Raw genomic sequence first — 13,195 nt, 5'->3', positions numbered from 1 at the left:
GTTAGCAAGCAGCTTTCTTGAAACAAATCTGTTGGCATTTATTTTTTGCTATATAAATTTCATGTGAGTAGGGGTGGGGATACAACAATAACAAAAAGGAATGAATGACAGGCAGCCTTGTGTCACTGGCTTTTGTTCCCCAGGAAGGTCTGAAATGAACTCAGCATGCTGTGCAGCAATAAGAAATGGTATGCCTTTGTTTAGGTGAAAAAAAGTGGGCTTGTTACCCCGGCCAAGGTGAGCTGGCCATATGAGAAGTTGCAGGCAGCTTCGGTTTGAGTGGTAGGCATCACATAAACTAACCTGAAAGTATCTTCTCATTGGGCCAAATTCTGTTAAAGTTCAATTTTTTCCAAACACATATTTTGAAAAATAAATAAAATGATGGCAGTAAATTTCGGTTTTCACTGAGGCCAGGCTTAAAATGAGGGAATGCCTTGTACTAAATGAAAAAGCCTGCTACAGCCCAGGCACTCGCAACAGGTCTGACAGGCTCCACAGAGCCAGTGGCTTCCGGTTTGGTGCCCTGAATACCTTCAGTCACTATCTGCGCCTGGAATGACTGCTGAGCCCAAAACAAAGAACAGAGGAATTTTAGCCAAGAAGTTGGTGCTCAGACTCTGAACATGCACTATAAAGCCTACTTTATCTGCAATCAGTAACCAAATTCAATATTTCAGTAATTGGAAATATTGCAAAACAGAAATATGTATTGTGCCCTTTGAGTACAATTTATTTGTTTCATGTTCATTTCTTATTACAAAACAAAGTATGTATCAGTTGATCTGGAATTCTGTGGCCAGCTCATTAAAATGTTTAAAGTTTAGGAATTGTAATTCACCCACAGCTCATACTTGCACAACAAACTATGGATGTAAGTCATCCAAGGGAGTGCTTGAAAATTAGGCTGGCTTTACATTTTTTGCAGTTTATCACAAGAAGCAATAACCAAAATAAGACATATTCTGTTTTGAACTGATATAACATGCAATGAAAAATTTGGGGAATAACAGTAAGATAGACCTTAAAAGTAGAAGATATAATAAAAATAAAATGGAAATTGCATAAGAAAAAAAAAATAAAGCAGAGTAAGGGGAAAGAAAGAGCAAGCTGGAAAAGGGGATATCACCTTATGTCAGGGGTTGTCAAACTTTATATTGTAGGTGTTGTGGGCCATATTCTCTGTGTGCGTGCTACTCTGCCCTTGATTGCTAAGGTTGCTGTAGACAATAGTGAACAAGTGGGAATCTGTGTTCCAATAAAACTTTATTAACAAAAACAGGCCATGGGCTGGATTTGGCTTATAGGCCAGTTTGCCAATTGCTGTTCATTAGATGGTTCTTCATAGAAGACCTTCCAGGTAAGGAGACATCTGTGCAGGGAAATGTAGAAAGTGAGCGAGCAATCTGCTGTGTAGACTGCTATAATCACTGATCTTTATTTACCCATGTTTTAATATGGTCATCTCAAATGTGATTAAGTTTTGTTCAATATTCTACCAAGTTGATGAATCACAATTGATCAAACCATTCCCTGTAGCTGGGTATGTAAACTGTCCAGTCATTTGGTATCACAAATTTCACAGCAGCAAACACTGATGTAGGTCTCATTGCGTGGCTACAGAAAAGTTTATTTAGTCATAAGGCTTTTTACAGCTCTTCTCCACACTGCCATACCCATCCATACCTTAGAAATTTGAAGAAGACAATGACAGCCACTAACGCAGAAAACTTCCCTTAGTGTGTTGTTAGAATTCTTTGTCCTCATCCAGGAAGTAGAAACTAATGCAGCCAAGGCTGCAATGTGCATTTTCATGAGTAGAACATGGAAGCCAAGAAACAAGAGGTATAGCATGTGATGCCGGGGTTACAATGATGGCAGGACCTCCTCCTATGCTGTGTACCTTCTCTGTGTCAGGATTTCCATGTCTTTAAGATGAGGTTAGTAGTACTACCTCCATCATGGGGTTGCTCTAATATTATAGGACTATGTAAAGTCTTTAGAAATGTGTCTAGATCATAGTAAGTACTCAAAAATGTCACATTACAGTTGAGTTGTGGTCATTATTACATTTTCCTGTGAATTATCTAATCATCATTCTTTTCCCTTATCTTTGAAATTGTGCTATTCTTAGTTTGTTGAGATTGCTAATTTCATTTATTTTATTTCCATGTGAAGGGCGTAGGACCGTGATGGCGAACCTTTTCATAAAAACCGCCCACTTTTGCAGTGCTGGTCAACCTGGTCCCTCCTGCCCACTAGTTGGTGTTCCAGCTTTCATGGTGGGCCAATCACGGCGCTTTTTGGTTGCTCCACTACCGCCCACCATAAAAGCTGGAACACCAACTAGTGGGCAGGAGGGACCAAGTTGACCAGCACTGCAAAAGTGGGCAGTTTTTATAAAAAGGTTCACCATCACAGGCCTAGAAAGTAGCAATATATGTACAGATGGGCAGTAAATGGTACCCTGCTTTACAACCAGTCACTAATTTAGTATTTGGCAGTGACATGGCAATAAGTAATTTTACTATTATCTTAAACAGAAATCAAGCTTTTGATCTGAGCTGTAAGTATGCTAGCTTTGTTGGCATGAGGTAACACCTTCTAACAAAAGTAAACAAAACAAAAGAAAGATGACAACAGTCATCCTGCAGGGGCCTAAGAAACAACAGCCCATTATCATCATTGAAATAATACGTATTTTAGGAACTAATGTGTAAGGCATGCCCTCGGCCTAGTAAATGCACAGATGGTCCTCTCTCTCAAAAGATAATCTAGCTCATTCTTTTCCTTTTGGGGGGAGAAGAGTTTACACAGCTACAATATTTGATGAAATCTCATTAATTATACTTTACCAGTCTTAATAATGTTTATGACAGAATGCAAACACCGGGGGGGAGGGGATTGTCTGTGTTAATTTTAAATCGTACTACTAAAATATTCCAAACTAGTTATGCCCATAAACACAAATACAAGGTTTTTCTCATCCCTGCATTTTTCTGGAGGCTTCTCTGAGAATGAAAAGAATAAAATCACTACTAAGTGTTACGGAACATCACAAAGTTTTCAGTAGGTGGCTAGCTTAAAGGCTTCTTTTGTATACATATTGTATGAGCTCCCAATAAGCGTAGTACCTAGTACATGCAAGATGCTGGGTTAGGGGAGGGAGACAGAAAAAAGAGGAAGGGAACCGAACAGTAGCCCTGGTCATCTACTCAGCCTTTCTTTCTCTAAGCCTTTTCCATAATGAGAAATCTCTTCTTAGAGCTTTTTCTCTCTGGAAAAGAAATGTATTTATTCATACTCCAAACCTACCACTCATCTCACTGATCTCATTTTTAAAGGCAGTCATAATCATGGGGGAGAAGTCTTACTATTTCAGTGTACTCTACTTCACAGCTAATATTAATGATCTACCATGTACTGAGTCCTCTCCCCTGGTGTCAGGCAGTGAGTCACTTTCAGTGGGAAGAACAGCTCTTCTTACTTAGGTGGAATAATTTCAGTGAGTCAGGCAGCCTTGGAAAGAGCCACATTGACTCAATGCAGAGACAAGAGAGCTGCCATGTAGAACAGAATATGAGCACTCATCCCCCAAGAGAGAAAATATGAATGCTTTTCTACAGTGAATTAGTGAAATGCATGGGACATGCAATGGCCGCCTGCGAGGGCCGCCTGGCGTGCAGCATGGGGGCAGAGCTGTTCACAGTCACAGAGGAGAGGAGGGCAGCTCTCAGCACAACTGGCAAGATCTGTGGGGCTTTATTACTGTAATGGATTAGTAACTAAGGTACCTGCTTTGGAAAATAAATTGCAGAGCTCATATGAAGAAAATGGACAGTCTGAAATTCAATTCATATCTGTCCATAAATGAGAAAATATTAGCTCAAAAAATTTATATGTAAAAGATATTTTTCCCAAGTGAAAATCCCAAATGAATATCGAATTTAAAACTTTAGCCCTGGCTGAATAGCTCGGTTGGTTAGAGCATCATCCTAATGTACAGATGTTACCCATTCTATCTCCGATCTGGGCACATACAGAAGCAACGTTCTTGTCTCTGCCTCCCTTTTTCCTCTCTCTCTAAAATCAATAAATAAATTAAAAACAAAACAAAAACAGTAAAACAGTGCCCCTTATGTTCATAAAAGAGGAGGCAGGCCCAAAACTCTGACTGACCAGTGGTGGTGAATTGGATAGAGCATCACCTAGAATCCTGAAGTCCCCAATTCAAAACCCAAGGTCACCACCAGCTGCGCTTGAGCGTGAGTCACAGGTCCAATCCCCAGTTGAGGCACATATGAGAAGCAATCAATGCACAACAAAGCAAGGCAATGAGTTGATGATGCTTCTCTCTCTCTCTCAAAAACAAAACAAAACAAAAACAAGTTTATTTTGGGGTTTCTACAAATATACTATGTCTGGTTTTTGAGAAGAAGATGCTTATATGAGTTCTAATACTATATTTAAAAAACACTCAAAATGCAAAAGAAAGAATACTTTCTTCATTAGTGTGAAAGTAGTCACTTGAAAATATATCTGGCACTGGCTTGGTAGCTAGTTGGTTAGAGTGTCATCCTAATATGCCAAGGTTGAGGGTACAATCCCAGGTCAGGGCACATGTAAGAAACAACCAGTGAATGCATTAATGAGAGGAAAGACATGTCAATGTTTTTTTCTCTCTCTCTCTAAAATCAATCAATAAATTAAAAAAAAAAAAAAAGGAAAGAAAATACATCTGTATTCTGGGGGAGGGAGATATAATATTCTAATTGTCTAAATTTCAAGTGAAATTTTAAAATAAGTACTAATCTTTAGCCTACAACATCACCCATTCCCACAGACTACACTACTCCCTCTTGGAGTTATGCAAAAGACAGTCCTGGTATAAACAATGCAAGGTACAAAACACAGAGAAGACCAAAAAGTAAAAATATTCACATAAAATTACTGCCTTGACTATGTAAATATAGATATAATTTCTGTCATTAACGCTCCAAATAGTCTCAATAATATAATAATATGCACTCACTGATATTTTTTTCTAAAACACTGTTTTCTATATGGCTTAATAAAACATCAAATCTGTGGTCAAAGCAAATAATTTGAGAGAGCATAAATCCTGGTAAATTCAGTGGAGAATAACTAAGGGGGAAAAAAAGTTCCTCATATTCAGTGTTTCTTCTTTTTTTTTTTTTTTTGTATTTTTTCTGAAGCTGGAAACGGGGAGAGACAGACAGACTCCCGCATGCACCCGACCGGGATCCACCTGGCACGCCCACCAGGGGCAACGCTCTGCCCCACCAGGGGGCGTCGCTCTGCCGCGACCAGAGCCACTCTAGCGCCTGGGGCAGAGGCCAAGGAGCCATCCCCAGCGCCCAGGCCATCTTTGCTCCAATGGAGCCTTGGCTGCGGGAGGGGAAGAGAGAGACAGAGAGGAAGGAGGGGGAGGGGGTGGAGAAGCAAATGGGAGCTTCTCCTATGTACCCTGGCCGGGAATCGAACCCGGGTCCCCCCCGCACGCCAAGCCGACGCTCTACCGCTGAGCCAACCGGCCAGGGCCATATTCAGTGTTTCTTAATTTACAAACTGCTTGAATTAAATAAACATAATGCAGGTATTGTACATTTTGTATGCCGGTCTTTATGTGACGACTCAGGGAAAGATAATACTCCATGTCCCACTTATACATTCTGAATTAAATCATTATTTTTAGTTAAGAAATGGAATTCTAATAAATTCTAATATTACTGTCAGTACTGTATTTGAAAAAATTAAGATTCTATACTCTTATTTACACTACCTAATTGTAAACTGTGGAATGACATTGAGAGCAAGTAGGGTAATCTAAGGCATTCCATTTAACACACTGGGTTCCTTTAACACAAACTGGTGTATTTCTGCAAATATTTATAAGGCTTGGTGGCTGTTATTAGGCTGTAACTGCAATTGTTCTAACACCTAATAAGCCATGGTTGGAAAAACAAAGGCAGGTTAATTTGTGATTTCCTCAACTCATTCAGAGGCAAATTAAGTGTCAAACAGCTAATACTGAACATATTTCATTTTATGAGATTTTAATTTAATTCTGCACCTTATCGTTGATGCCTTAATATAGGGTGGTTTATCTAAAAATAAGAGCAATTTATAAAGCTCTTTCAATAAAATCTTTAATGATAATATATGGTAGCACAATTATCGCAGTGCCTGCCACATTCTAAAAAGAGCTCTGTGAGCATTTCCATCATCAATACAAATTCTGTTTTCAAGACTTATAATTTAATTTTTAAAGTTGGCATCAGAAGAACAATTATGTGTACAAAATAATGATAATACCGGCAAATTCCATCTTCTTATAATTAAAAATATTTATTCTGCCTGACCTGTGGTGGCGCAGTGGATAAAGCGTCAACCTGGAAGCTGAGGTCGCCAGTTCAAAACCCTGGGCTTGCCTGGTCAAGGCACATATGGGAGTTGATGCTTCCTGCTCCTCCCTCCCCCTTCTCTCTCTCTCTCTCTCTCTCATTCTCTCTCCTCTCTAAAAATTAATAAAAGTAAAAAATTAAAAAAAAATAAAAAAATAAAATAAAATAAAAATATTTATTCTAAAAGCTTAGTAAGCTCATCTGATCTTATTTTCTAGGATACAATTATTCAAGCACTTTGGAATTCAAGAACGGGATTCAAGCTTTGCGACTGCTTGTCCTCTCTCTCCTGGACAACCTGGATGTCTCCTGAGCATCTTTTACAGAATGCCTGGCTATGTGCTGGGCACTGTCCGCAAAACTAACAGGAGCAGTGACCGCTAAACGATAAATGACCGAGAAAGAGGATCCATGCTACAATAAAGACACACAAAAGGTACAGTGAGGAACAGCCAGCAAAGGGAGGTTTTGAGGGTAAGGAGTTGAAGCAGGAGCTTGCTATGCAGACCTGGAAGGGCAATGCAGAGAAAATGTCGTATTACAATGGCACAAAGGTGTGGCCTGTGCTCCCTTCCCGGAGCCCACTTCATAAACTCAGTGTCTGCACGCAGGACTGTACTAGGAGCCGACAGACCCACACTCTCACCACATTAACCTTCCAAGACTGCTCTCCGGAGGTTCAGTATTAATCCAGCAGCCTGACATTATGACTCTAGACAATTGAGTCAACTCCAGCTAAATTATCCTAAAACTTGTCTGGAAAAGCAGGAAGTACTGAAACTTATAAAAATCCCAGCTCACCAGTCACATCTGAATTGCAATCCCTTCCCTCAGGGTTTTCTAAACTCAGCCTAAATTAGCTTGTGGTGTTTTTATCACTAGCAAGATAATACTGTAGGCCAGGGGTCCCCAAACTACAGCCCGAGGGCCGCATGCGGCCCCCTGAGGCCATTTATCCGCCCCGCTGCACTTCTGGAAGGGGCACCTCTTTCATTGGTGGTCAGTGAAGGAGCATAGTTCCCATTGAAATACTGGTCAGTTTGTTGATTTAAATTTACTTGTTCTTTATTTTAAATATTGTATTTGTTCCCGTTTTGTTTTTTTACTTTAAAATAAGATATGTCCAGTGTGCATAGGGATTTGTTCATAGTTTTTTTTATAGTACGGCCCTCCAACAGTCTGAGGGACAGTGAACTGGCCCCCTGTGTAAAAAGTTTGGGGACCCCTGCTGTAGGCAAAGCAATCAGGGCTAGGACACCTAGTGTGGACTATATGAAGGCTTGCTGTTGTTATATTCTGCCAAAGAACCATAGTTGGGATTTTTATGATAAATTTTTATTTGAATTTAATTATAAGGCAAACTAGAATGAACCCCATGGAACTAGTTCATTTTATCACATAACCTCATTTAAAAAAATTTCTCTAAACATGATTTTGAAAGAGTGAAAAACTCTAAAATTCCATAGAAAATCTGATTTAAATTACTACATTACTGCAGAGACTGTGGAGTCTGGGAGAATCAGCCATGCAAAACCTCTGTGTAACGGGTGAATTACCTGCAGGTTTAAGCCTGAATTTAGAATTTCCTTCCCTTTGCATGGGGTGTTTTAAATTGGCTTCTTGGTTTTACTGGAGTATATTTTTAGCAGGCTTCAGAACACTAGAAATGCTTGTGTTCCAGTGAAAGTGAGAATAAGTCACAAGTTTCTATATTTTGTCTCTATAAATATCTACTTCTCCTTTAATGCTTATAAAAGTTTGCAACACAGATTTATTACTTACCTCCAGGCAAATCTGCTCTGAATTTACAATTTAGTAATGGAAGATGGATCCAAAAAAACAGTTGGTAAAATATTATATGTGTACTTGGGCATGTAGTTAGGTCTGTTAATATCAATTAATTCTGTTCACAGAGGAGGACTTGTTTTAAAACAACTTCATTTTTCTTTGGCATATATGTAATTACACAGCTGTAACTAATAGCCATGGAGATGCAATCTACCATCTAAATAACCAGCATTATTCTTCAAAGTATTATTTGTGCTTTTCTAACTTGACTGTCTCAGAATGAAGGGTGATTACTACATATGACTAAATATGTGTGTGTATATATATATCTATTTGTAAGGGCCAGCATTTCCCAGAAAGAGGTTGCAGTTATTATAGTACACAACAGTTTTCTGGACAGTACTATAAACACATAGACACACACACATGCACACACACATTTTAGTTTGCGAGTCTACTATTCTTTTCCCCCAAAATTGAGTAAGATAATACTTATTTCCACAAGATTTTCTTCTTTCTTTTCCAATGTATGTTATCACTACTATTCTTTTCATTTATCTTTGTGTAAACCATGTGCTCAATCACATTTGCCATTTTGTTTGGGTGACATTCCCATCAATCAAGGGATTGTTGTTGTACACAACACAGGGGCTATGAAAATTTACCACAGAAATATCATTACAATTCAAGTGATTCCTGGGACAGGACTTTCACACAACAGAAATCTTAGCATGAAAAACTTCAAACCCATTCTCAACCAAATACGTACTCTGTATAGTAACCTTCCATCAGTCCTCTACTTTTTAATTTAACATTTATAGCCCAGAGAACACAGGTCAGCAAAATAGATAGGAGTTACTTGCCAGCCACCTGGTGAGACAGGCATTTTTCAGGAAGCACTAAGGATTTGTTTCAGTGGGTCCAGGAACAGATAGGCCTGCTGTATTTCAAAAGAAAGTATTCTTCTTCTATCACATCTTCAATGTGCAATAGCCGTGCTAGAAACAAAAAGTCCTGCGGTAGTAAAAATTGGTCTTTTGTTCCATGTCATTACTGGGTAAAGCTTGAATACTTACACATGCAATGGCGGAATTGGAGATGGATCATAATGGTAACGCCCCTCATGATGTCGCGCATCGATTGGCACAGGAGGATGGAAGGCAGGAAACAGGTGAGGAGGGTCTGAAAAAAAAAGTCCATCCTACATAAAATGAACACTTCGGAACATAATTCCAATTCATGAAGCAACATTGCTATAATGTCTTCATGACTTTTGCTGAACCTATGTTAAGAATTTGTAGAACTCTTTCAAGTCCATTATGAGGCTTCATGAGGTATGAGTGAGTCACTAATACCTGCACCTGAGAAAGTAGAGCTTAGAATGTGACCAACACCCACACAGGAGAGCAAGAAAGAAAACACGGCTGACCCTGAAGGAAAGGCTGGCCAGAGCAGCAGACAGAACCACAAAACCAAAAGGAACATATTATAAGACACTTATTATTTTAAAAAAATTATACTGTCAAGTGAATTTTAGACCAAGATGTAATACTGTATATAAATACTAGTTCTCCCACGGCACTTTTTAAGGGAAGGAGACCTTTCTAAAATCCCTACTAGAATCCATGGCACACACACACACCCCACACACAACACACAGCCCATGTACCGCACACATACCCCACACCCCATACATACCCACTGTGCCCCACCCACAACAGATACCCCAACCCCACACACACCAAATATCACTCATACTACACACCCACATATCATACATACACTATACATAAACACACAGCAGCCTCCCCTCCTGTCCTGCTTCGTCTGGTATTCACCATTTCCTGGGTTCCTGTCTGTACCACTATTGAGTTAAAATAGTTCCTCACTCCCCGCTGACTTTTAGTAACTGAGGCTGATTATCTCTGACAAATCTGGAAATATATTCTCTTCCCTAAATAGTGACTCACTGCAAAAACTGAAGAGTTCTGCTACATTTTACCATTAGAAGCATGAGTGATATTTTCTAACTGGCACTAACATTTTCCCCAAGTTTCAAGAAACAAAACAAGGCCCTTACGTCTGTAGGCGTGCCTCCATGGCTATAAGCCTGATGTTACAGCAAAGGAGCTTAACTTGTTCCTAAACAGTATCTCCCACATGTGGTCAAGCCTGCAGTAGCCATCATGCTGCTATTGCCCAGGTACTGGCAACACCCAGTGGGGAACTACTATGTATATGAGAGGGAGAGGGGGAGGGGGAGGGGAAGGGGGAGGGGGAGGGGCAGAGGGGGGAGGGGGAGGGGAGGGGCAGAGGGGGGAGGGAGGGGGAGAGGGAGAGGTGTGAATTCAGGTAGTTCGCACCTTCCTCTTTTTTTTTGTTTGTTTGTTTTTTTGTATTTTTCTGAAGCTGGAAACGGGGAGGCAGTCAGACAGACTCCTGCATGTGCCCAACCGGGATCCACCCAGCACGCCCACCAGGGGGCGATGCTCTGCCCATCCGGGGCATCGCTCTGCTGCAACCAGAGCCTATTCTAGCGCCTGAGGCAGAGGTCATGGGGCCATTCTCAGTGCCCAGGCCATCTTTTGCTCCAATAGAGCCTCGGCTGCAGGAGGGGAAGAGAGAGGCAGAGAGGAAGGAGAGGGGGAGGGGTGGAGAAGCAGATGGGCGTCTCTCCTGTGTGCCCTGGCCGGGAATCGAACCCGGGACTTCCGCACGCCAGGCCGACACTCTACCACTGAGCCAACCGGCCAGGGCCAGCACTTCCCTCTTTATACATTTTCTTTTTTCTAAATCTTCAACAAGCATCTTTTAGAATATAAACAAACTTTTTAAAATTATATCTTTTTCTATTTTTTATTTGGTTCTTTAGATTCTACATATAAGTGAAATCATGATATTTGACTAGATCTGTCTTCTTTATTTCTTCTTTTTTTATGACATTAAAATACCTTCACATGAAATCAACAAACAAAACAGAAACACACTCTTAGCTGCTGAGGAGAAACTGATGGTTGTCAGATGGGAGGACATGGGGGGGGGGGGGAAGGCTCTGTAAAAAAGGTGAAGGGATAAAGAAGTAGAAATTGGAAGGTATAGAATAGTCACAAGGATGTACAGTACAACATAAGAAATATAGTCAATAATATTGTGATAACTATGTAAGTATGTATGTAGCCAGGTGAGCACCTGAAATATAAGGAGAATCCCTTTGTAAAGTATATGATTGTATAACTAGGCAATAAGCCTAACACAACTACAAAATAACAGTGAATGTAAACTGTAAATGAAAGATAAATTTAAAAATAAATAAAATTATATCTTATTTCTCTTTTTTTTACCTTTGCCTTCTTTTGAGAATCTAAAGTATGGTTATGAAAAAAGAAAAATAAGAGTGAAAAATTGATGTACAACTATGCTAGAATTCAACAGGTGACAGGATTCTAACCACTTGATCCTTTATCCCACTTCATGTATTTTATAGAATAATCCATATAGAAAAAAATCAATCATATTTTAAATGCACCACTTAGAATTTGATATTAAAATACGTCAGAGTCAGGTTTTCTGTAATGGAAATCTGGGTAGCTGGTGACAAGTTTAAAAGCTTTCCCACCACGACTGTCAAAACCACGCTGCATAGAACTGAGTAGTTCCACCGAGCCAAAGTCCTACCTCATTTAACCATTTCCAGTAAAAACAATTCACCCTTATGAAAACAATATAAAAATAGGTAGGGTAATCTTTTTCACTATTTTAAAAGTCTCACACAGACTCAGTGAATGTTTACTAATTTTTAAATTTTGAAACAGGCCCAAATGACTCAGCTTCAAGCCAGGGTCAGGCAGATGGCCAGGAGACAGGCCTCTCCCTCCTCTCCCTTTCTCCTTTGAGTAGCTGCTGACATAGACATGCGTGCCACCATCAGACTTCAAGCTTCACACATGCCATCTGCTCTGGGAAGTCAGAGAAATAAACCTACTAACAGTGTGTATGAATTAAGCATTACTAAGTTCTAACCCACCTCTACTGTTTTATATGGCCTTTTTTTTTTTACTGATTTTTGGAGAGAGGGGTTAAGAGGGGGAGAGAGAGAAAGAAAGAAGGGGGAGAAACAGGAAGTATCTACTTGTAGTAGTTGCTTTCTGTATGTGCTTTGACCAGGCAAGCCCAGGGATTTGAACGGGGCAACCTCAGTGTTCCAGGTTGATGCTTTATCCACTGCATCACACAGGTCAAGCTATTTGGCCATTTTGAGGTAAACTGTTGGAACCATGTCAGAGTGGGAGGATACTTTGCCTTTCTTACTTCTTCGCTCTTGGCTGTATTCTGCATGGTAAAATTCTGCCCACCGAGTACAAGGGTATTAACTGCATCTGCTTTTCTCTGTATGAGTGCGCCTATGCACTGTGATGAAGCACAAACCCACGTTTCAAACACACAGGTTCGAAATGTGTGAATCAACTCCACATTCAATATATGCCTCATAGAGCCAGGAACTGAGAGTCATTATCTGTTATATGAATATTTATAATAAAGTGGCAGTAATTATGTGCACAAGGGTTATGACCAATCAGTTAATCCTATAAAATCAAAAGAGTTTACCAAAGCATTATAAAACCCTCTTCCTGAAGTAAATCCTACAATGCTATCACAGATATTTAAAAGGCCCTTTTCATTTTAAGAAATTATTCTAACAGGATATTAATTCACTCTCTCACTCTCTCTCCTTTCAGATGAAAGAGAAAATAACCAAGCACTATAAAAATATGTGAAAGGAAATTATAAAACGCAATTACTATAGTCATTTCTTACTGCTGAGTGTGTTTTGTGAGTTTAAGTCAACTTCAACTGAACGTCTGTGGTGACGTTGTGGCCCTGTACACATGTCCCCTGACATCCCAAAGGAATTTATGAATTCCGCCTTCTGGAATCAGGTTAAATAAACAACAAAAAATTATGGTTATGATGTGTGACTTGAC

General features: G+C 39.8%; 1 protein-coding gene across 3 annotated transcripts in view; it reads right to left on the bottom strand.

Moving 5' to 3' along the window:
* GLI3 (GLI family zinc finger 3) overlaps window positions 1–13,195 on the bottom strand; it is a 380,830-nt gene that overhangs the window by 142,989 nt on the left and 224,646 nt on the right. For all 3 annotated transcript variants that reach the window (XM_066341812.1, XM_066341814.1, XM_066341813.1), the window contains one exon: window positions 9,290–9,395. In XM_066341812.1, the coding sequence (XP_066197909.1) occupies window positions 9,290–9,395 (106 nt within the window). The remainder of the gene's footprint in view (window positions 1–9,289; window positions 9,396–13,195) is intronic.

The sequence above is a fragment of the Saccopteryx leptura genome, chromosome 6 (genome assembly GCF_036850995.1).
Source record: "Saccopteryx leptura isolate mSacLep1 chromosome 6, mSacLep1_pri_phased_curated, whole genome shotgun sequence".
Taxonomy (NCBI): domain Eukaryota; kingdom Metazoa; phylum Chordata; class Mammalia; order Chiroptera; family Emballonuridae; genus Saccopteryx; species Saccopteryx leptura.
This window is presented reverse-complemented; position numbering and strand designations above follow the sequence as displayed.